At 36.9% G+C, this 21,595-nt stretch overlaps 1 protein-coding gene across 1 annotated transcript in view; it reads left to right on the top strand.

The window, feature by feature from the left end:
* Positions 1-21,595, top strand: part of LOC145685919 (uncharacterized) — a 203,004-nt gene that overhangs the window by 99,585 nt on the left and 81,824 nt on the right. Inside the window, exon 10 of the mRNA XM_081758687.1 lies at positions 11,912-12,034. Within this exon, the coding sequence (XP_081614813.1) occupies positions 11,912-12,034 (123 nt within the window). The remainder of the gene's footprint in view (positions 1-11,911; positions 12,035-21,595) is intronic.

Here is a 21,595-nt window from a genome sequence, read left to right as displayed (position 1 = left end):
TCCGTAGCTTCTCTCAGGGTACTCCCGCTTCTTGCCACTTTTCACTCCATCAATTCTTCTATTATCATTGACTTGCTTTAATCGTTGGGAACGGCAGTTCAGTGGTAGAGCGCTTCCTCTTTTGCGTGGGGTCATATTGTTTCAATCACCACCCAAGGAAATTTGTAGTGGACAATATCGTATTCGTGGTTTTTCTCAGGGTACTCCTACTTATTCCCACTTTTCATTCCACAAATTCCTCTATTATTATTGACTGGCTTTAATCATTGCGCGCGGTGGCTCAGTGGTATAGCGCTTCCTCTGGTGGACCAATTAAGTTTGAGGTGGATGAGATCGTATCTGTGGGTTTTGTCAGGGTACACCCACTTCCTCCCACATTTCACTCCACCAATTCTTCTATTATAATTGACTTGCTTCAATCATTGAGCGCAGTGGCTCAGTGGTAGAGCGCTTCCTCTTGTGGTAAAGGTAAGTTTGTGGTTTACAAGGTTGCATTCGTGTTTCTTGAGGGTACTTTCGCTTCCTCCCACATTTAATTCCACCAATTCTTATATTACCGTTAACTTACTTTAATCATTGGACGCTGTGGCTCAGTGGTTGAGCGCTTCGTGTGGTGTGCCAAGTAAGTTTGTAATGGACAAGATCGTATCCGTGGCCTTTGTGAGGTTACTCCCGATAATTCCCACTTTTCATTCCACCAATTCCTCTATTATCATTGACCTACATTAATCATTGGGCACGGTGGCTCAGTGGTAGAGCGCTTCCTCTGTTGGGCCAATTAAGTTTGTAGTAGACAAGATCATATCCATGGGATTTTCAGAGTATTCCCGCCTCCTCCCACATTTCATTCCACCAATTCTTCTATTATCATTGACTTGCTTCAATCATTGAGCGCAGTGGCTCAGTGGTAGAGCGCTTCCTCTGGTTGGCAAAGTAAGTTTGTGGTGGAGAAGATCGTATCCGTGGGTTTTCTCAGGTTACTCCAGCTTCTTCCCACGTTTCATTCAATCAATTTTCTATTATCATTGACTTGCTTCAATCATTGAGCGCAGTGGCTCAGTGGTAGAGCGCTTCTTCTGGTTGGCAAAGTAAGTTTGTTGTGGACAAGATCGTCTTCGTGGTTTTTCACAGGGTACTCCCGCTTCTTCACACTTTCCGTTTCACCAATTTCTCTATTATCATTGACGCTTTAATCGTTGGGCGCGATAGCTCAGTGGTAGAGCCCTATCTCTGGTGCATGGGTCCTTATTGTTTCGATTCCCGGCCTTGTAAGTTTGTGGTGGACAAGGTCGTATTCGTGGGTTTTCCCTGGTACTCTCGCTTCCTCCCACATTTCATTCAACCAATTCTTCTATCATCATTGACTTGCTTTAATCATTGGAGATGCCTTGGTCCCTTGAGCATTGCGGTAATGTCAGAAATTAGATTCGGTCCCAAGCATTTGGGTTGTGATGTAAACCTTTGCTGTGGTTCAGTCTCAGTATTTTATTACGCGAAATAAAGCCATCCATACAGCTATAAATGTTGTTCTATCTTGCGCAAGCAGGTATTCATTTTGAGCCAGTTCGGAACCACATTTTTGGCGCTTTGATGCCAGGAACTGACTTCGGACATTACGCTGTCCTCAAACTACTAGGATCTTTCCAATGTTACCATCCGCGTCCAACAACCCCATGTTTAAAAGAGAAATAGAAAGGACTCGTATCTAAAACTCCCGGACCCAGTTTCTTGAGGTTCAAGTTTAGGGATCGATTTCTGATATCGCCATTGTGCTCAACGGAGCAAAACCTTTGAAATGTCGCCAACGCCGTCCAATAACTTCATCTTTAATAGGTGAATAGAAGGGACTTGAATCCATAACGTCAGGACCCCATTCCTTGAGCTTCGTGGCCTGAGCCTGATTTTTGACATTACTACTGTACTCAGGGGCAGTGGTTAGGGATGGGCACGAGCGAGTTCGAGCGAGTTTTTTTTTAAACTTGAGTCGACTCGAAACAGACATCTTTTAGCTCGACTCGGGAACTCGACTCGAATTTGGATCGAGTTTAGAGTCGAGTCGAGCCAAATCGAGCCAAATCTTGTGTGTAGTTTGAAGATCCTTTTTCACTTATTCTGCATAAACAATATAATTATTATCAATGTTGCTACTTCCACTACAACTTATTATTATTTTTATTATTATTATTATTATTATTATTATTATTATTATTATTATTATTATTAAATTATGTAATTGAGCTTGAAAGATAGGCGTTTTGCATCTGAACACTAAAAACTAGTTGACTGCCGATTTCGGTAGTCGTGAAATCTAGGACACAAGGACATCGTTCACGAGGTTCTGGGTTTGAGTTCCGGAGGATCAAGTATTCGTGCTTGGGCCAAAATTTCTTAAAGGTTATAGCGTGCCAGGCAAACATGTTTAAAACTGTTCTGCCTGGGTCTACGGTTGTCAACGACTTGTGCGGCTTGGCTCACAGCTTATTCAATATCGAACCGAACCGAGAAGTAGGGATGCACACGAGTCGAGAGACAATTTGTAAAATTCGAGTCGAATCGGGACTGCTCGTAAAAATCTTGATTCGACTCGAATGTCTCAAAACTCTTCACATATTTTTAAAAATAGTTTTTTGAAGAAACTAATCACTCAGAAACAGTTATATATATATATATATATATATATATATATATATATATATATATATATATATATATATATATATATATATATATATATATATATTATACAGATGCGGATCCAAGGGGAGCTACAGCCTTCTTGACACTCAGGTATACACTGGATAAAGCGGCAAACTGTGATTTAGTCGCTCCCTTGATCATATCCTGGATCCGGGGCTTTAAGGGTTCATAGCTGTAAAACTATGGGACCTATCGTTAGGGATGCGCACGAGACGAGTCGAGACAGAATTTTCCTGACAAATTTCGAGTCGAGACACAGCTCTTGCAATAAAAAAGAATACATTTTTCGAGTCGAGACATCACTTTTACAGCACATTTTCGAGACGAGAAAGCCTCAAATCTTGTCTCGTGCGCATCCCTACCTATCGTATTCGGGTTAAGACTTCACTTAGAAACTAATATGTGCGCTATCCAAAAATACAATGTTTCAGAATCTAGAGTACACATGCGACAATTTTTAGAGAGGAACTTTGGCTATGTGCATATAATTTGAAGTACTCACCAAATACCTGTATAAAAATTGTTGCAGAAGTATGGCAGAATTCTGAAACATGGATATTTGGATAGCGCACGTACTAGTTCCTAAATAAGGTCTTGACCCTACTACGGTAGGTCGCCTAGTTTTGGAGCTATAGACCTTTAAAGTTCATTTCTTCATGTTTTTGGCAGCCTATAACTCCGAAATTAAGCATTTGTACGCCCAGGTTTATTATTACCTTTTGTCTTATCTTGGTGTCAGGAACAGTATTTCTTCCAGATATGTTTTTGGGGCACTGCCCCCTCCCGGAGCTCTGAGAGTGCCGCCCGGAGGAGACCAAAATATTACGTCTATAATATAATAATAAATATAATAGTACCAGCAGTGCTCCCCTCACCCTGAACATTTTTTCTGAAAAAACAACTGGTGAGGAATCTCGTTGGATTTTTTAAATCGAGTATCGCATCGCAGTTTGCAGTGCAAATGGGAATGCAATGCAGTACAAACATGGAAATGCAACATTGCATTTACATGTTTGCACTGCAAATTGAAAAATGTATTGCAAATTGCGATACATCTTTGTGTCTTAAATTACTACGTAAGCTAAAATAAGGAGCAAGTAAAAAATATATTACTATTATTTCAAGAAACTTCCCCCAACTTGAAGGGTCGGTTATTGCAAATAAAAATGCCTCGACTTTGGATTACAATAGTTTTCCACTTTTGTATTTCCTTCCCTTTGTCAGTTTATTGTTACTGGGTCATTCTCCAGATCTTCTCAGGTTTCGGGTGATTATCCTTGTTTCTGAGCGTGTAATAATAAAAAAAAATGTTCCTTGAAGAAAAGGCGCATTGGCAGCAGATTGGACCTAGCCGATATATGGTATATATAGCATGATTGTGGCTTGGTTAGTAAAACGCAGAAGTGCGTACAGTAGATCAATAAAACAGTAACGGTATTCTTCAATGCCAAAAATACAGTATAGGAAGTTACACTCATCTTTGTCTATCTTTTCTTTTTGCTTTGCATTTGAAGTACTGATATACCTGACACCCATTTACGTTCCTTGTTAAAACAACATATGTTTTAGCAAGATTTCTTCTTGGGAGACGCCGCGAACCTCAAAAAACATCCCGAACAAATGGACTCAATTTTTCTGTGTGTGTTTGAACCAATGAGTTGTTTTTCCTAAACCTAATTGTTGAATTTGCCGCTGTGGTAAAACTATTTCGTTCAATTTGACAAATAATATAATAAAATATAATACTTATCCAGCAATGAGCGTGGATTGCAAGGAAAAGCAGTGAGTCATAAAGTACCCCTGTAGCAGGGGCGGATCCAGAAAGAACTTCTGGGGGGGCGTGGATTGTAATACTGCTACTTAGCTAGTTTTAAGAGCTCCAAATTTTGGGATGGGTTTTATTTATATATAAAATAAGAAAGCTTCCTCTTCCGTGGGAGGGGGGCCATTGCCCCGATCGCTCCCTGGATCCGTGTCTGCCCTATAGCCTCTCCCCGAAATTAAATGCATTGATCTATTATTTCCAATTCGAAGTCATTTTCGCTTCCATGTTAATAGTGACGGAGTTCTTGTTCTTTGTATCTCTGTACTCAAGAAAATAATAATAATAATAATAATAATAATAATAATAATAATAATAATAATAAAGCATCTGAATAATAAAGATATTTTTAACCCTTCTTTAAACTTTCTGTGTATTTCTCTGAATCTGGATATGTTGTTTTATAGTGCATAATGCAAAAAGGCTTCTAACAGCAATCTGGCAAAAATTATTTGTGTAAAAGACACAAACGCCTTATCAGTTGCTCTGCAAAGAACTACTAAACAACTGACGTTTTTTCTGTTTGCCTTTAAACACAATGTTACGATTTACAAGGCACAGACAAAAGTAGAGAGCAACGTGAAATTTCGCCTAAGAGCACCTTCGTTGCGAAACTGAAGACTAGCACTCTGTCAACATAGTGCATAGCTGTCAATAAGTCACACTCAAAGGTTCTTTCCAAACGTTTTGGTATAACAGGTTAATCAAACTACGCAATTGTAGGTAAGGGATGAGACTCTGAATGACCGATAAGTGTTTGAACTTAGAGCCGTAGCTAGAAATTTCGTTGCCCGGGTCGAAGTAGAATTCGCGGTCCCCCGACACTCACCTTACAAAACTTTGACTTTTTCTTTCTGTGGATTTATTTTTAACATATAAGAGAAACACCTTTTTGTTGTTATGCTACGCTGTTTTTTTGTTTTTTTTTTACCAAGCCGCTCAGACAGACCATTCCAACTGCCAAAAGCGATCATTATGTATTCTTTAACAAATAAGAGCCACTCTCAAGAGGCTTATTTTAGACCTGCTGCTAAACTTGCCATGCCAAACTACCTTGTATACAAATCCATTTGGAGAAAAATTATGAAAACAGCATGGAGTCGATTCTCCTACGTCAGGACGACCATGTTAGACATGGAGTTGCTGGACGCGAGTGGTAGCGTTGGAAAGGTCTGGGTCCCCTGAGTACAGTAGTAATGTCAGAAGTCTGGCCCAGGCCACGCAACTCAAGGACTGGGGTCCTGACGTTATGGATTCGGGTCCCTTCTATTCACCTATTAAAGATGAAGTGAGCACAATTGTGATGTCAGAAATCGATCCCTAAACTTGAACGTCAAGAAACTGGGTCCGGAAGTTTTAGACACGGGTTCTTTCTATTCCCCATTTTTAACATGGGGTTGTTGGACGCGGATGGTAACATTGGAAAGATCCTACTCGTTTGAAAACAGCGTAATGTCCGAAGTCAGTTCCTGGCCTCAAAGCGCCAAAAATGAGGTTGCGCATTGCCTCAATATCAATACCTGGTTGCGTAAGATAGAACAACATTTACAGCTGTATGGATGGTTTTATCTCGCGTAATAAAATACTGAGATTGAACCACAGCAAAGGTTTACATTACAACCCAAGTGCTTGGGACCAAATCTAATTTCTTACATCACCGCAATGCTTAAGGGACCAAGGCATCTCCAATGATTAAAGCAAGTCAATGATGATAGAAGAATTGGTTGAATGAAATGTGGGAGGAAGCGTGAGTACTTGGGAAAACCCACGAATACGACCTTGTCCACCACAAACTTACAAGGCCGGGAATCGAAACAATAAGGACCCTACGCACCAGAGGAAGCGCTCTACCACTGAACCATCGCTCCCAATGATTAAAGTAAGTCAATGATAGTAGAGGTATTGGTGAAATGAAATGTGGGAGGAAGCAGGAGTACTCTATCAAAACCCACGGAGACGATCTTGTCCACCACAAACATACTTGGCCCACCAGAAAAAGCGCTCTACCACTGAGCTACCGCGGCCAATTACTAAAGTAAATCAATGATAGTAGAGGAATTGGTGAAATGAAATGTGGGATTAAGCGAGAGTACCCTGACAAAACCCACGTATACGATCTTGTCCACCATAAACTTACTTTGCCAACCAGAGGAAGCGCTCTACCACTGAGCCACTGCGCCCAATGATTGAACCAAGTCAATGATAATAGAAGAATTGGTGTAATGAAATGTGGAAGAAAGCGGGAGTACTCTGACAAAACCCACGGATACGATCTTGTCCAACATAAACTTACTAGGCCCACCAGAGGAAGCGCTCTACCACCGAGTCACTGCGCCCAATGATTGAACCAAGTCAATGATAATAGAAGATTTGGTAGAATTAAATGTGGGAGGAAGCGGGTGTACCCTGACAAAACCCACAGATACGATCTCATCTACCTCAAACTTACTTGGTCCACCAGAGGAAGCGCTATACCACTGAGCCACCGCGCGCAATGATTAAAGCCAGTCAATCATAATAGAGGAATTTGTGGAGTGAAAAGTGGCAAGAAGGGGGAGTACCCTGAGAGAAGCTACGGATACGATTTTGTCCAACACAAACTTACTTGGCCGGGGATTGAAACAATAAAGACCACACGCACCAGAGTAAGCGGTTTACCATTGAGCCCCACAACAAGAACAAGAAAATTGGAAGTTACTTGGGAATATTTTAAGAAGCAATATCTTTCAATGGTAAAGACCACTGCCCGATGATCGTGTTTTAATAACTCCATGAGCAGAAAGGACTGATATGTCCCTCTCCTATATGGTATTTTTCAAACCATATACTTTGTCGGGAATTTATCCTTTATTCGTCAATTCATGAATTGTTTGAGGTTAAAGTGAGCGTCAATGTTTTGATACTTAGGAGTCTGGATATGCAAACTTGCTTACCGTGGGGATTTACTTCTGTGAAGTTTGGTCCATGAAGTTATACAAAAACGGTAAAATAAGGAACGTTAACATTCTTACAATGAGAACAGATTTCAATTCCCGGTGGGAGTTAGCGTACGCGCGACTTTATCGTGGGAGACCCGGGTTCGATTACCGGTGGGAGCTCATATGTTTCGTATTCCATGTTAATCAGTAGGTCCACGTCTCCTATAGCCACGCTGCTGACCGGGCAGTTAATCTCAAAATCACAATCACCACCACACGGCGGGAGTTTACATAGTTCGGGTTTTACGTTAATCAATATATCCACGTCATATATGGTCTTGCTGTTGAAAGATACGTTAAACTCCAAATCAACTCAACTCATTAAGATCAGAGTTCTGAGTTTAATACCAACTTGAAACCATACGTTCAAAATAAAAATTGAAATAAAATGAAATCTTTAAGTTTAACGTCCCATGGTTATGCCGGTTAGGCTAAAGGAGACGGTGATAATGAGAAAGGAGTGAAATGGTGGAATGAAGAAAGTGGGAGGAAACGGGAGAACCTCGAGAAAACCGACCAGCACGGCGTGTGTCCACCACAAAGTCCAAACGGCGCGAGCTGGGATCGAATTAGGGACCCGAATCACCGGAGGTAAACGCTCTTCCACTGAGCAACCGCGCCCCCCAAAATGAAAATTATTCATGCTTTTGACACCTATATATATGGAGAGAGAGAGAGAGAGAGAGAGAGAGAGAGAGAGAGAGAGAGAGAGAATAAATATGATTGTATTTTTCATAGGGCCGAAGTGGCTTAGTGCTAGAGCGTTCACCTCTGGTGCATGGAGTCCTTGGTTCGATCCCAGCTTGCACAAAGTCAGATTTGTGGTGAAGAAACACCGTGTGCGTTCGTTTCTTCAGGATTTCCTCCTACCTACATTGTTTCGTTCACTTCTCATCATCACCGTCTCCTTTACCTAGCCGACATAAGCATGGGACGTCAAACTCAATTTCATTTCAATGCATTGAAAAAATTACTATAATTCATAATCTGCATCTTTATAAAGCAACTTTAACAATCATATGGATGTATAATGCTTAAAATTGAATTAAATAGCAATTGCAGTAATCTGCAATATTTTAGGTCTCTCATTTATTTACATCAAATTTTTAGTTATTTGATACTTTATAGCAAGAATATTATATAAGACACAATTATATACCTGTGGCGTGAAAGACCCTGGTTTTATTCCCAACGGGAGCTCATGTTTTTCGGTTTCTATGTTAATCAGTAGGTCCCGTCTCATATAGCCTCGCTGCTGAAAAGGCGCTAAACTCAAAATCAACTCAACTCAATAATTATCTATACATTGAATTTAATAATAAGGAGGGAGGCCGAATAAAGAAGGAGACCTTAAAATTTAAAACGTAAGGTCAGTGTGAGTCAGAGAGGTCACGGTGGGTGGTTTGTCACAGTGAGTCACGTCCTGTTGACCCTGACCCACTGACCTACTTACAAATCTTGACCCAATTGACTCACTCCATCTCTGGACTGTACACACAGATAAAGCAGACATATATGTAATCTGACCTTACTTGGCCTTCACTAATTTAAGATAATCTACAAAAACGTAACAGCCCAGATTTGAACCCGAAATTCTCCACTCAGCAAGCAGACGTCTTATCGACTTACCCACGGCATATCTTCCGACTTCTGGTTTTGAAACTTTATTTACACTGCGTGTGTTACGTAACGTTACGAGATGTCCTTACTGTTGTGTTAACACGCGTTCCGTGAATTTACGAAGTGGCTCTTTTAATCCACAATCAATCCCCCCCACATATATATATATATATATATATAGATAGATAGATAGATAGATAGATAGATAGATAGATAGATATGTTGGTGCACCAGTAAGCTCCCAAGAGTACAGATTAATTCATTCTTGATTTTAATCTACAGAACAAATGCTTTTTATGAAAGCAAGGGGACTGCTACCCATAGATGGCTAAGTGAGGTAAATAAAATTTTAACTTCAAATGGAACTGGGGTGGCTCACCGACAATGGCTGATTTAACACGTTTGATAACAGCGCGGGTAATAGCTGATTTATAGATAGAGCCTGTGTAGGTAAGTGGATACCGCGTGAGACTGTCATTTTAAGGGTCTGGGGTTCGAGTCTCGGCCTAGACTGAGTTAAATTTTTTCAAGGAATTCAACACTATAAATGATGTTCGCGTTTGATACTGAAAGAGATTTATCCTATGAAGGGAGAAATCCCACGATGGGGGCAGGGGGAAAGACAGACACTGTTTATCCTTAAGTGTTAAAATTTAATTTATTCCCATGTGTTTTGCTCTTTCCTTTCCCTCTTTCCTTCTTTTCTCATTTTGTTTAGCTTTCCGTACTTTTTCGGTTTCTGCATAAAGCGTATTATTCTTTTCGTTTTCTTTGCATTAATTCCTATCTCTTTGAATTTAATGTGAATGGAATTTCTGCAGAATATCTCGTGGTTGTTTCTATAAGTGATGCTCTCAGATAGTAATACTTTTTCCTCCAAATGGAGGAATATCCTGGCATGCTATGTTTTCGGGTATGTATTTGCTGTCATGTTGGTTGTCCAACTATCAGACATCGAGTGAAACTATTCTGCTACTGGAAAAAGCTATCATTTCTTATGTATCCTACCTCCAGTTATTACTGTCGCTGACTGTACAAGAAGCAAGAATTTGGAAGAGCGATACAGAATTTATTTTTTGGTAATTATCGGATTTTAAGAAACTAAGAGAAAGGGGAGATGAAGTACTCGAATTAACTAATATGCACTATTCTTAATACGAAAAATCAGATTATGGATAGGCTGGAAGTATTGGATTTTCAGTCAACAAAGAAATGAAGAGTAACGTTTTCGTAATAATTAGTTAAGCTAGTATCCGTAAAACTGCTAGATTAGCTATATCATATTTATTCTATGCTGTCATTTCATTAGAAGCATTTCTCTATCAACGTATTTTTTTACAGCTTTCTAGGCAATCACAGCCTTCAACCGGCCATGAGTTTCAAATTACCACAGCTTTCAAACATTTTGTTTTACGACTATTATACCTCAATTTATTGATCATAAGTCGCATGGTCAATGTTGAAATTGGTCGTATTGACCTACTTTAGTATGATAGTACTGACGTATTCTTATCACATGCTTGTAATCTGCTATGATTTAATTACCCCTCGCCTCCAGCGCGAGTAATAGACTTAAGCGTGATATGTTGACGGACGTCTGATCGTCAAGTAACCACGGTTGGTACACTCTTGATACTGTAGATCCTTACTATCCGTAAGCGAAGCTGTTAGAGATGTACTGACACCAATGCTTTGTGCCCCAATAATTTTCCTTCGGCCAACGACATTCTCATCAATATGTTTGATTGAAAACATTGCGTTCTGCTGTGTTTTGGTAGACACGTGTGTCTTCTATGCTAATTGTTCATGACGGGATGTTCTTCTATATTCCTTTACATGACCATTGCGATACGGGTCTTGCTAGTGAAACCATATTCTGGTATATATGGCGTGCTGTATTTATGAGTGCGTGTATAGAATTAGATCTATGTGTGTGTACCAGTACATTTCGGGGAGGTGCGGTGGTTTACGTTACTCCCTTGAAGATCATCCACTGTTCTAGTAATATTGATTTTATTTGTATTTCGTAAGGGAAAACATAGGAATTTTTTTCTTTCCGATTTTCTTTTCCTTTGGACGTATAACTCATTAAAATTTTCTGGTATCACATACGAAACAGTATTGGAAGTATAGATGTTCAAATCACTTAATATTATAAGTGAAATATCTGAATAATAAAAGACGTCTTTGTTAATATGTAGTAATAAAAATAACACTTTTAAAAAAGTACTGTTTATGTAATGGGTTTGATTTAGAAACAGAAATACATTAGTTATCTTTTGTACCTCGTTTACTACACCTCTCATTCCTAAATTAGTATAGTTAAAGTGTGAAATGTATGCTCGTTTTTTCTAAGCATATTTATTGTTATCTTCTATTCTTATATTTTAGTAAATGAATAGAAGCAGACCGCTCAATATTTATATGAAATTTTAATTTTTTAAAATAATATACAGTATGCTAGTTAATATATACGAAGGTATTACCTGAACGCAATTGTTGTTTTGCTTTCCTTTATATATTTTACTTATACGTATGAGATTAAATGAGTCCAAACTTGCATAACATCTGCAGTTCAATATTAGTATATTAATAAAACAAAGCTACATAAAATAACAACAGATTTGTCTTTATTGCTAATAATAACTTATTTATTCAAAAAGAAAAGTAGTTTTTTGAAGATAATTATGTGAAATCTGAGTTCCTCAATCATGAATGGACTCTAATGTGGTAAGATAATAAGATGATAAAAAAATAAGATAAAAGTCTCTATATGATATACTTTTTTTCTTAGATCATGTGAACAACTGATTGTCAACTGCTCCATTAATGGTAAGAGTCTTGAATGTTGCCGTTACGTCAAACCTGTTACCTTAGGGGAATACAATTGCTTGATTTCAAACTCTTATCAAATAAGGTAATATTTAAATACAAGTCCTACTAATTGTACATTAAAAGCATTAACATTTCAAACAGCTACTTATATTTTGATTGACAATGCACCCTGATGTTTGTTACGCCCAGGAATCCTAGAAGGATTTTACATAAGATATTGAAAGTATTTTTTAAAAAAGTATGCAATTATTATAAGATTTATGTAGAAGAAAATTACTAGTCATTGTGTCTTCTAGAGAAATCGTGTGAATATCTAGTGCAGAGGATCGGAAACTTAGATCTATGAGTTGTTTTCAACTTAAAGTAACTAAACAGTACACACATAAGCAGAATCGACGCGTACAGCATTACAAAATTCATATATTGTAAAAGATTAGTATCTTCAAATATTATTAATGTTTTCCAAAGATAAAACTAGGGACTGAATACATGTTTAGTCTGCTTCAGTATAGTTGTAAAATTGATTTGCAGGTTTAATTTAAATAAAAAAAAGTTGTTGAAACCATGTTAACCATCGTATAAAGGTCCAGAGTTAAAGTTGTTACAATGTCAATAATTAACTACTTCAAGATGTTTTAATTGATCGTATACTGCAAGTAATACATATTGTCTTGGATATTGGTTGCATTTGTTTCCTTCGTTTTTTTTTTCTCTGTTGTAATCGTGGGATAGATTTAGAAGAAATTTTCATAGATAAATCATGTGATCGGCATTGGATATTAAATCTCAACGTCTCATATACGTTATGTTATGAAGGAATTAATGAAATTGTACTGAACCAACAATTTGAACGATAAGATTAACACATAATCGTTGATGCGGTAAACGAAACATCATTCTGTTGAGAACTCAACTGAATTGGGTTAACATTTATAATGTACTTTCCAAATAACATACAAAATATTGGTTGAATCGCTGATTTGATAAACGCCATAATTCAACAATGACATAAGTCAATCATGTGTGACATTTCTCAACTCAGGGACACTTGCTGCAGCCCGAACTGTTAATGTGACATCTGGCATATCACTACCCAACGCTGTAGCTATCCTTAACGAATCAAAGCTGCATGTAAACCAATTTTCGGCATATGGCTGACTTAAGACGTTTCTCAAACCAGCGATTTGTTTATTAGCTGCAGGTTAGTGAGAATAGCAGCAACACGCTATTTGTCTGGTTCCCGATAAGACCAATGACTGTCACAAATTGTACATAAGAAAATTTCCCGAAAATCTCAACACATTGCTTATATCAAATATAAGATCTGCAATTCAAGGAAACGAACTAAAACCTAACACAGTGGATGCATACAAAAAGCTTAAGAAACAGGAGCACAATATACTTGCTAAAATACTTATTCTCCCAAAACAGAGGACTAAGTTCATTGAAATTATTTAATCGCTAATTCCTCTCAATATTTCTTTGAATCAAATTTGTGATTATAGAAGCCGTAATACACTCAATTTTAGTGTCAATTTAATGTGCTTCGTTTCCTCCAGGATACGCTCATTAATAAGCGTAGCATGTTAAAATTCAATCTCGAGCTAGGTACTATGTTCCAACATTAACTAGAAGCTATTTAGTCATAATCCTTTGATGCATCTAGTGGCAATAAAAAAGTTTATTGAGTCTGGAGATTGTAATTTAAGAAATATTTACTCCTTAAATTGGGAATTTGCGAGATCTCTAGAATGCTCTCTGACTGACGTTCTGTTTGACTATCGTTGGGTTAAATATTTACGGTATTCTCACCAATTAGCTAATTAACTTTGAAGGAAATGGATTCGAAAGTAATAAAGATCGATTTGCACAGTTAATTATTAACCGTTTTTCACTCTCCTCTCTGCTGGTACTCTGATTTAAGACTTAAATGGTATCTGAAGCGTCATTATTGACACATCGATACACCCAAGCTATGTATTCGACACTAACATGAATCATGTTATACATTAAACATCACTAGATATATATTTAATTTGAACTTAAACTTGTGTGAACTTAAACTTGTGAACATACTGTAAATAAATATCCATTTATGCGTACTCTCTAAATATAATAGAATATTAATAAAATAACATAACATCGTTCAGAATATACATTTTGAAGACTCCTCCGGGGACAACAGTAATAACATACTGTGAAATAAAAACGAATTTATCTTTGGAATCATAAAATAGTAATAGAATGCAATTTTCTTTGTGATTGTTCATAAATTTCCAGAAAATTCCCATTTTTGGGAATATTCCCAAAAATATATTCCCGGGAATTTACCCATCACTACATGGGACGAGACGAGACAACCTGAAGTCTTCTCTCGTCTAGTCTCGTAGAAACAATACCTTCGACAATGTGGGTTACTGAACCGATCTTGGAAATGTCCTCGAAGGGATTGTGCTACGAATAATAGTTTTTATTCGAACTAATTGACCGAATCCGAGGCCATATTATTCGAATTTCGCCTATTCGCAATGTAAACGGGATGCACAAACATACCTTTACATGGTTACGTGAAAGCGGTCCCGTGTTCGATTCCTGGTGGGGGCACTCGGTCGAAAAATTTAAACGTTTTTGAGGCCAGTCACCCTGAATGTGGTTTTCCTTGGTTTTCCACATTCACACCAGGCAGATGCCGGGGTAATACCTTATGTTTCAGATCGCTTCCTTCCTTCTCCAATCCTTTCTTCCTTTCCTTTTCCCGGAAGGTGTGCTCGCCCAGGGACGCCATTCCTCAAACGTGACGGGCTAAATGGTCTCAGATGCTAAAATCCCAAAAATCTAAATCATATATCCTAAATTTACAAGGTTACTTGGGGGAGCATTATTCTTTCAAAATATATTTCTATATGTTGATATTTATTATTATTAATTGCTTTCTTGCATCTTTCTTACATTATCCTAGATTAGTTACAATCGGTTAGGATTATGTATGTTTACCGTTTCGTTTCTTTCTTTCAATATACATTCCTATCTGATTACATGTATTGTTAATAATTTATTTGTTGCATTTCTCAATAATGTATTTCTTACACACAACAGAGAAAACAACATTTTAATTACACAGCATATAGTTATTTGACAGAGAGGGAAATCTCCTTTCGTTATAGCAACATTCAGTATTACCAATGGGGATTTCCTTTATCCCCTTTGTAATTCCACACCGTCAACATATATAGAACATTGTTGAACATTTCTCGAAACACTTTATCACACTCCTGGCCTTGTGACATAGTGCATTATCTTATCGAAAAATGCCACTCCCGTTGGGAAACATGGTCGTCATGAAGGGGTGTACGTAGTGTACAGGCAGTGTGCGATACGCCTTGCCTTGATCGAACTCCACTAGATACATGGATGCTCACGTGAATGTCCCTCAGAACATTATTATTATTATATTATTATTATTATTATTATTATTATTATTATTATTATTATTATTATTATTATTATTATTATTGTTATTATTATTATAATATTTGAAGTACAATCAAATATCACTACGTTAATTATTAGTTTTAATTAACAGAATTGAGCTAAAAATTAAATGTTGATTTCGAAAGATTAACTATTAAGTTTAAGTTCTGTACCTTTCTAAAGTAATAAATTCTGTTATTGGTTTCAAGGCTGTTTCTGACTGAATACTTTCTTAAAAATAATATTAAATATTATAGAAAAATTTTCGAGACATTCGAGTCGAGTCGAGATTTTTACGAACAGTCTCGACTCGACTCGTGTCTCGACTCGAATATTACAGTCGAGAAATAGTTTTTCTAGACTCGTCTCTAATTTTACAAAGTGTGTCTGGACTCGAATTCCAGTCGAGAATGGAGACATGTTTCACTTGTGCGCATCACTAAATATTCATACTTTAAATGTGCAATACTACCTCGCGAAAAATGACGACAAAATTAATTTACCAATGTCTACTTTCTTCTTGTTAGATTAGTGATCGTGGTTTAGGATAGATTATGTAAAGCCAGATATGTTTATGTATGTTTACACTTGCGTTTCTTTCTTTCAAAATGCATTCCTTTCTGTTCCCATTTATTATTAATAATTTATTTCTTGCGTTTATTAATAAATGTAAGCAAAACCCATTATTCGTATGGTGGCTGTATTTGGAAGTCAAAGACTGTATTAGTATCACCATTGATTTCAGCGAGTGCGAACGGTATGTATTTGATATTAATATCGGTCATTTTGGATTACTTTTACATGTCAGGTATCCCCTCCGGTACACCGACACGCAACCAAATGGGGTTAATTTGGAAATTAATGCAATAGGAGTTTCATGATTGATCTCAGCGAGTGCAAAAACTGATTTGACACTAATATTGGTCATTTTCTACTACTTTTACATGTTCCTGTAAACGTCTCCTGAGACCCCTTTGGCTCGATTTTTTTTTTTTAAAATAACGTACAGCAACATACAGGGAGAAGTATATTTGTGCAAAAAATTCCTCGCGTGAAGACATCATGATTATCCAAAATAGTCTACCAAAACCGTAAGTCGTTGAAATTTGCTATTATTTCTGGTTTAAATACCGATTTCCGTAAAATAGAAACAGTAAATCCTCCAAGATGCGGTATTTTGCAATTAATTGTCGTCCAAGAAATAGGTTTCATTTCATCTGTTAAACTTCTACTCAAACTGGAATTTGTTCGAATTAACCAATTTGGATTTCAACGTTTGGCGCCATGGAAAAAAGAGATAACATTAGCGAGAAGCAGTTTCTACAAACGAATCAGTCTAGAGACAACATATCATGAATATCTACAATACTCCAGCAAAATCGGATGTCGTTAAAATTTACTGTAATTTCTGGTTTCAATAACGGTTTCAACGTTTGTCGCTATAAAAACGAAAACAGCAACAGATAGCGAGATGAGGATTTTGACTAACGATTTAGTCACTCAACAAACATATTGCTATTATCCTCATAATTCTACCAAAACCAAGAAATTGTACAAATTTACTAGTACTTCCGGTTTCAGTACTGATTTCCATAGAGCAAAAGTTGTAAAAGAGAGTAAGAAGCGGCCTTTTGCATTCAATTCGTCGTCACAAAAGCAGCTTCCTCTTTCTTCGTTAAAGCTTTGTCCAAATCAGAAGTTGTTTAAATTGGTCATATTCTGTTTGAACGTTCATCGCCATAGAACGAAGACAGTAGAAGCTAGCGAGGAAATTTTTTTTTACAAATGATTTAGCATCACAAGAGAAGATAACATAGTTATTGCTAAGACTTTAGCAAACAGGCAGTGGTCCAAATTATTTATTACTTCCGATTTCAATACTAATTTTTATAGATCAAAAAACAATAAGGGATATTTAGACACGGCTTTTAACAATCATTTCAGGGTCCAAAGGAAATGTTTCCCCAAGAATTTAGCGTCCCAAGAATAGTTTCTGCCAAACCCTTATCAAAACAGAGCTGATTGAAATCAGCCATGTTCAGTTTCGACGTTTATCGTTTTAGAACGAAAACGTTAGCAAACAGTCCTAATGCAAGAAGCAGACATTTGCAAACAATTATACTTTCAATGGCACCATATAACCACTATACATAGAAATCTATCAGAACCAGAAATGATTCAATTTACTATTACTTATGGTTTGAATACATTTAAACCCTAACGTAATAGAATAAATACGATAGCAGATAGCGAGAAGCAGTTTTATGCAAAGAAACATGTTACTATGATGTAATTCTGACCCGCATTCCTAGCTCCGTTCATTATCCCGTTGCTTACTTGTGAAGTTCCTTTTTTCCCCACATTCAAAGCTCTCTAGCTCCGCTCCTGTTCATTTCCGGAATATATGTTATATAAAGCCTTTTTATTTGTTTCGGTGAAAGGAACCTGTGGTTTCATTTTGTACCATTACTTTTGGGACACCCTGTATAATGACTATCAACAACCAGTGTTGTGTAAATTACTTGTGAAAATGTAACGCGTTACTTGCCCCAAAAAGTAACTTTTACCCTACTTCGAAGGTAACGAGTTACTAACGCGTTACTTTTATGTCTGGAACTTTGAAAAGTCTTATTATTTTAACTTTCTGTACTATTACTATTACCACTATTATTATTATTATTATTATTATTATTATTATTATTATTATTATTATTATTATTATTATTATTATCGAATAATCTGAATCGTTTTATGCAGATGTAAGAACAAATTCTTACTTGCTGGTTATATGAACATTTTCATATAATAAAACGCTGAAAAAATGCAATAATCCGTTACTTGTAGGAAGCCACACCGAACCAAATCATTTGTGCAGTTTCAAGTACATTCTTTAAGTATCCTACATATGCAATATAATTATTATCAGTGATACTCATACAACTAATTATTATTTATTATAACAATACTGTATGAACATGGAAGATACGTGGTTTGTATCTGAATACTAAAAACTAATAGATTGCCAACCTTGTAGGCCTGAAGTCTAGGAAAAAAGGACGTTGTTCACGAGCTTCTGAAATTGGGTTGAGGGCTTAGGTTGAGTAATCGGACTCAAACCAAATAGTGTTATAAGTTACAGGGCGCTGGCCAAATATGTTCAAAACTGCTCGGCGCGTGTTAAGAATTCTCAACGACTCGAGCAGCTCGGCGCACATCTCATTCACTGTCGAGCCGACCCTAGAATACAGCTCACCCAACCAAGCCGGCTAGCGCCCTTGGCTCAGTTGAGCCGAACCGAGGAGATGGCTCATCCAAACGAAGTTTGAGCTTCTTCGTGGCTATTCGGTTAGCGTACGCACCTTTGGCATGGGAGACCGGAGTTCGATTCCCGGCTTGAGCTCATGTGCTTCGGATTCCACGTTTATCAGTAAGTCCACGTCTCATATAGTTTACGCTGTTGAAATGGAAGTTAAAATCAAAATCAACTCAACTCAACTCCAAACCTAGCCGGCTCGGGCCGATAGTTCACCCCAAGCGAACCGACTCGAGAAATATGCTCAGTTGAGCCGAGCCGAACAGAGTTCGTTATAAAACTATTGTGCTCTCGTTATCGATACGAGAAGAGATGAGAGCATCTTCGCTCTCGTGAGCAACACTAAAAATATTCCAAATTACTGCTTATTTTTCTCTTTGCTTTCACTTTGCTTTGTAATCAGGCCATGGTATCAAAACGAGGTAAAATGAGCTGAACGTGCGAGCCATTTATCAAACTCGGCTCGACTAGATACTCGACATCAAAAACAATGACTCGGCTTGGAACTCGATTCGAGAAAATTACCTTTGACACAACTCAAAACTCGACTTGAATTCAAGTTGAGTTTTAGCTCGACTCGTTCCCATCCTTATGCATTAGAAAAAATGGCTGCTTATTAACATTCTGCTAAACTAATTATATAATAATAACAACGTTGTTATGTATAATTAAAATACAGAACATAGAGAAGCGTAGAAGAGATCGTAGAGAGAAGCGTAGAAGAAGAGATACGCAAACTGATCTGAAAAAAAACTCCAATATTAAGTACCATCAACAAACTATTTTCTAGTAGTACAGTAGGCCTGCTCATCAGAACACAGTTTATTCATATTAACTCCTTACTGTATATCGTTAATTATGGTACCCTAGTTTTTGATAAATATTTCCCGCCGGGACACTCCAGACACTTTACTTTTAAATTCTGTCCACCACCATCATCAACTTTTAAGAAAAAGTATTCTTTGAAATGCTCGAACGGTAAAATATTTTTGTTCTCCATCTTTATAAGAACAACACTAACGAATGTAAAATAGAATACCAGTATTGCACTTGTAATTCACTTAATTAATGTATTGATTTGGAGCTGTCAAAATCTATGACAAAATCTTCCAGGTGCTTGCAACCAGTACACGTGATTTCCCTGAGGCTGTTCTCATCTTCCGAAAACGGTATCATCCCGTTTGGCCTATTCTCGTTTTGATTACAGACCTTCCAGCAATTTATACCATCATCTTAATGTCATCTTATCTGTAAGCAAAATTATATTCCCGTTTCGCCTACACACACTAAACGAGAGATATTTAATTTTTGAGTGTTTGGAGTAGGAACGCTATATAAAGATAATGAAAAATCAATATACCTAATAAATACAGTCATTCCTTTCCAAGTTAAATCTGTAGAAATTAGTCAGTCTAAGGAATAATAAATTAAACGAACAGCAAAGAAAAGTCCAGAATTCATGCATAATAATCCTTTTATTGTCTAAAATTATCATACTAATTAATAAATATTACAGTGGTGTTGCGTTTTCTGTAAATTGTTTTTAACTTTCTATGCTTAAATTTCTCAACTTATGTTTCTTAAGATTATGAGTAAGGGAAATTAAGTGTTATCATAATAGTTTTAAATGCGATTCAATAACGTTCAAATCCGTCGTTGTCTGTTATCATCATATTCACTTTAAAGGTTATGGTTTATCTCAAGGATTATCCTGGCTCATCAACCCTATAAAACGAATTCCTGCATTAACAGAAATTTTGTGTAAAATTTAATAATTTAACTAAAATAAGTTTAAAGATATTGAGAAGGTAATTAACGCCCATTCGAGCTATTTTGCCCTTTATTCCAGAGCCGCGTTATATACCAAGGTAAGTTGGAGGAATATGGCCACATGGGAAATATGGGCAATATTAAGTTTACACGTTCACAACTCCTGACCGTAAAATGAAGAAATTCGAAATGAGAGTTGACAACAATTGTGAAATGTAATTGCTTGGGTAATGGTCACTGTTTCATGGAACTCTGCATTTAGAGGAATTTGTAAAGGAAAAATGTTTGGAATTTAAATATTGCATGAACTTATAATATGTTCACAGTAAGTAAGATTTTGTTGCAAAATGTGAGACAAGAGAAGAAATATTAGGTCTCACGCATATAGAGGGAACAATAGACTGTGTGACGAATGGCGCGCAGAGGGCGCTGCTATACTGTACAAAGCAGTGTTTCCATGTAATTTGAAAGTTACTAATTGGGGAAATATGAGCAAATTGGGTCGGGGTAAAATTATAAGGAACAAAACATTGCTGTTTGAGAAATTGACAGAATTAAGCTTTTGAGAAAAAAGGCAGCGTAGGTTATGCGATTAGAACTGATGATCGTACATGAAAACAAATTACTTCAGGAGTGTGTGATAACCGTCTACTCTACGGAGGTATGCTAAGGTTCAGACTCTTAGTAAACGTATATGAAAAAATAACTACAAGAAACCGCCTGATCGCTTCCCATATTTTGTGGCTTATTTCCTTTTTTATTTGTTCAGGTATAAAATGTTGAATATATATTATTATTATAGCTGTGCAATAGGTATAGTAACCAACATTATGAAACATCCACGTTGTATTTCTAAGAAAACAGAAAATTACCTCTCTCTCTGTAAATTTTGCCACGCGTTTGCCACGAAAATTGAACTTGGAATTTGGCGATGAGTTCCGGAGATTTCTTTTGTTAATCATAAATTCTTTATTTCTTAATTTTTTACACTAATATTTTTTCAAAATACGTAGTTTCCTGTTTCTGCATATTTCAGAGAAGACATTTAACATTTTGTATCATAAGAAGGAGAGTTATTAATAATTATAT

Source organism: Thermobia domestica, chromosome 5 (assembly GCF_964235325.1).
Source record: "Thermobia domestica chromosome 5, izTheDome1.hap1.1, whole genome shotgun sequence".
Lineage (NCBI taxonomy): Eukaryota > Metazoa > Arthropoda > Insecta > Zygentoma > Lepismatidae > Thermobia > Thermobia domestica.
Note: the sequence above shows the minus strand (reverse complement) of the source record. Positions and strands in the feature narration are given on the sequence as shown.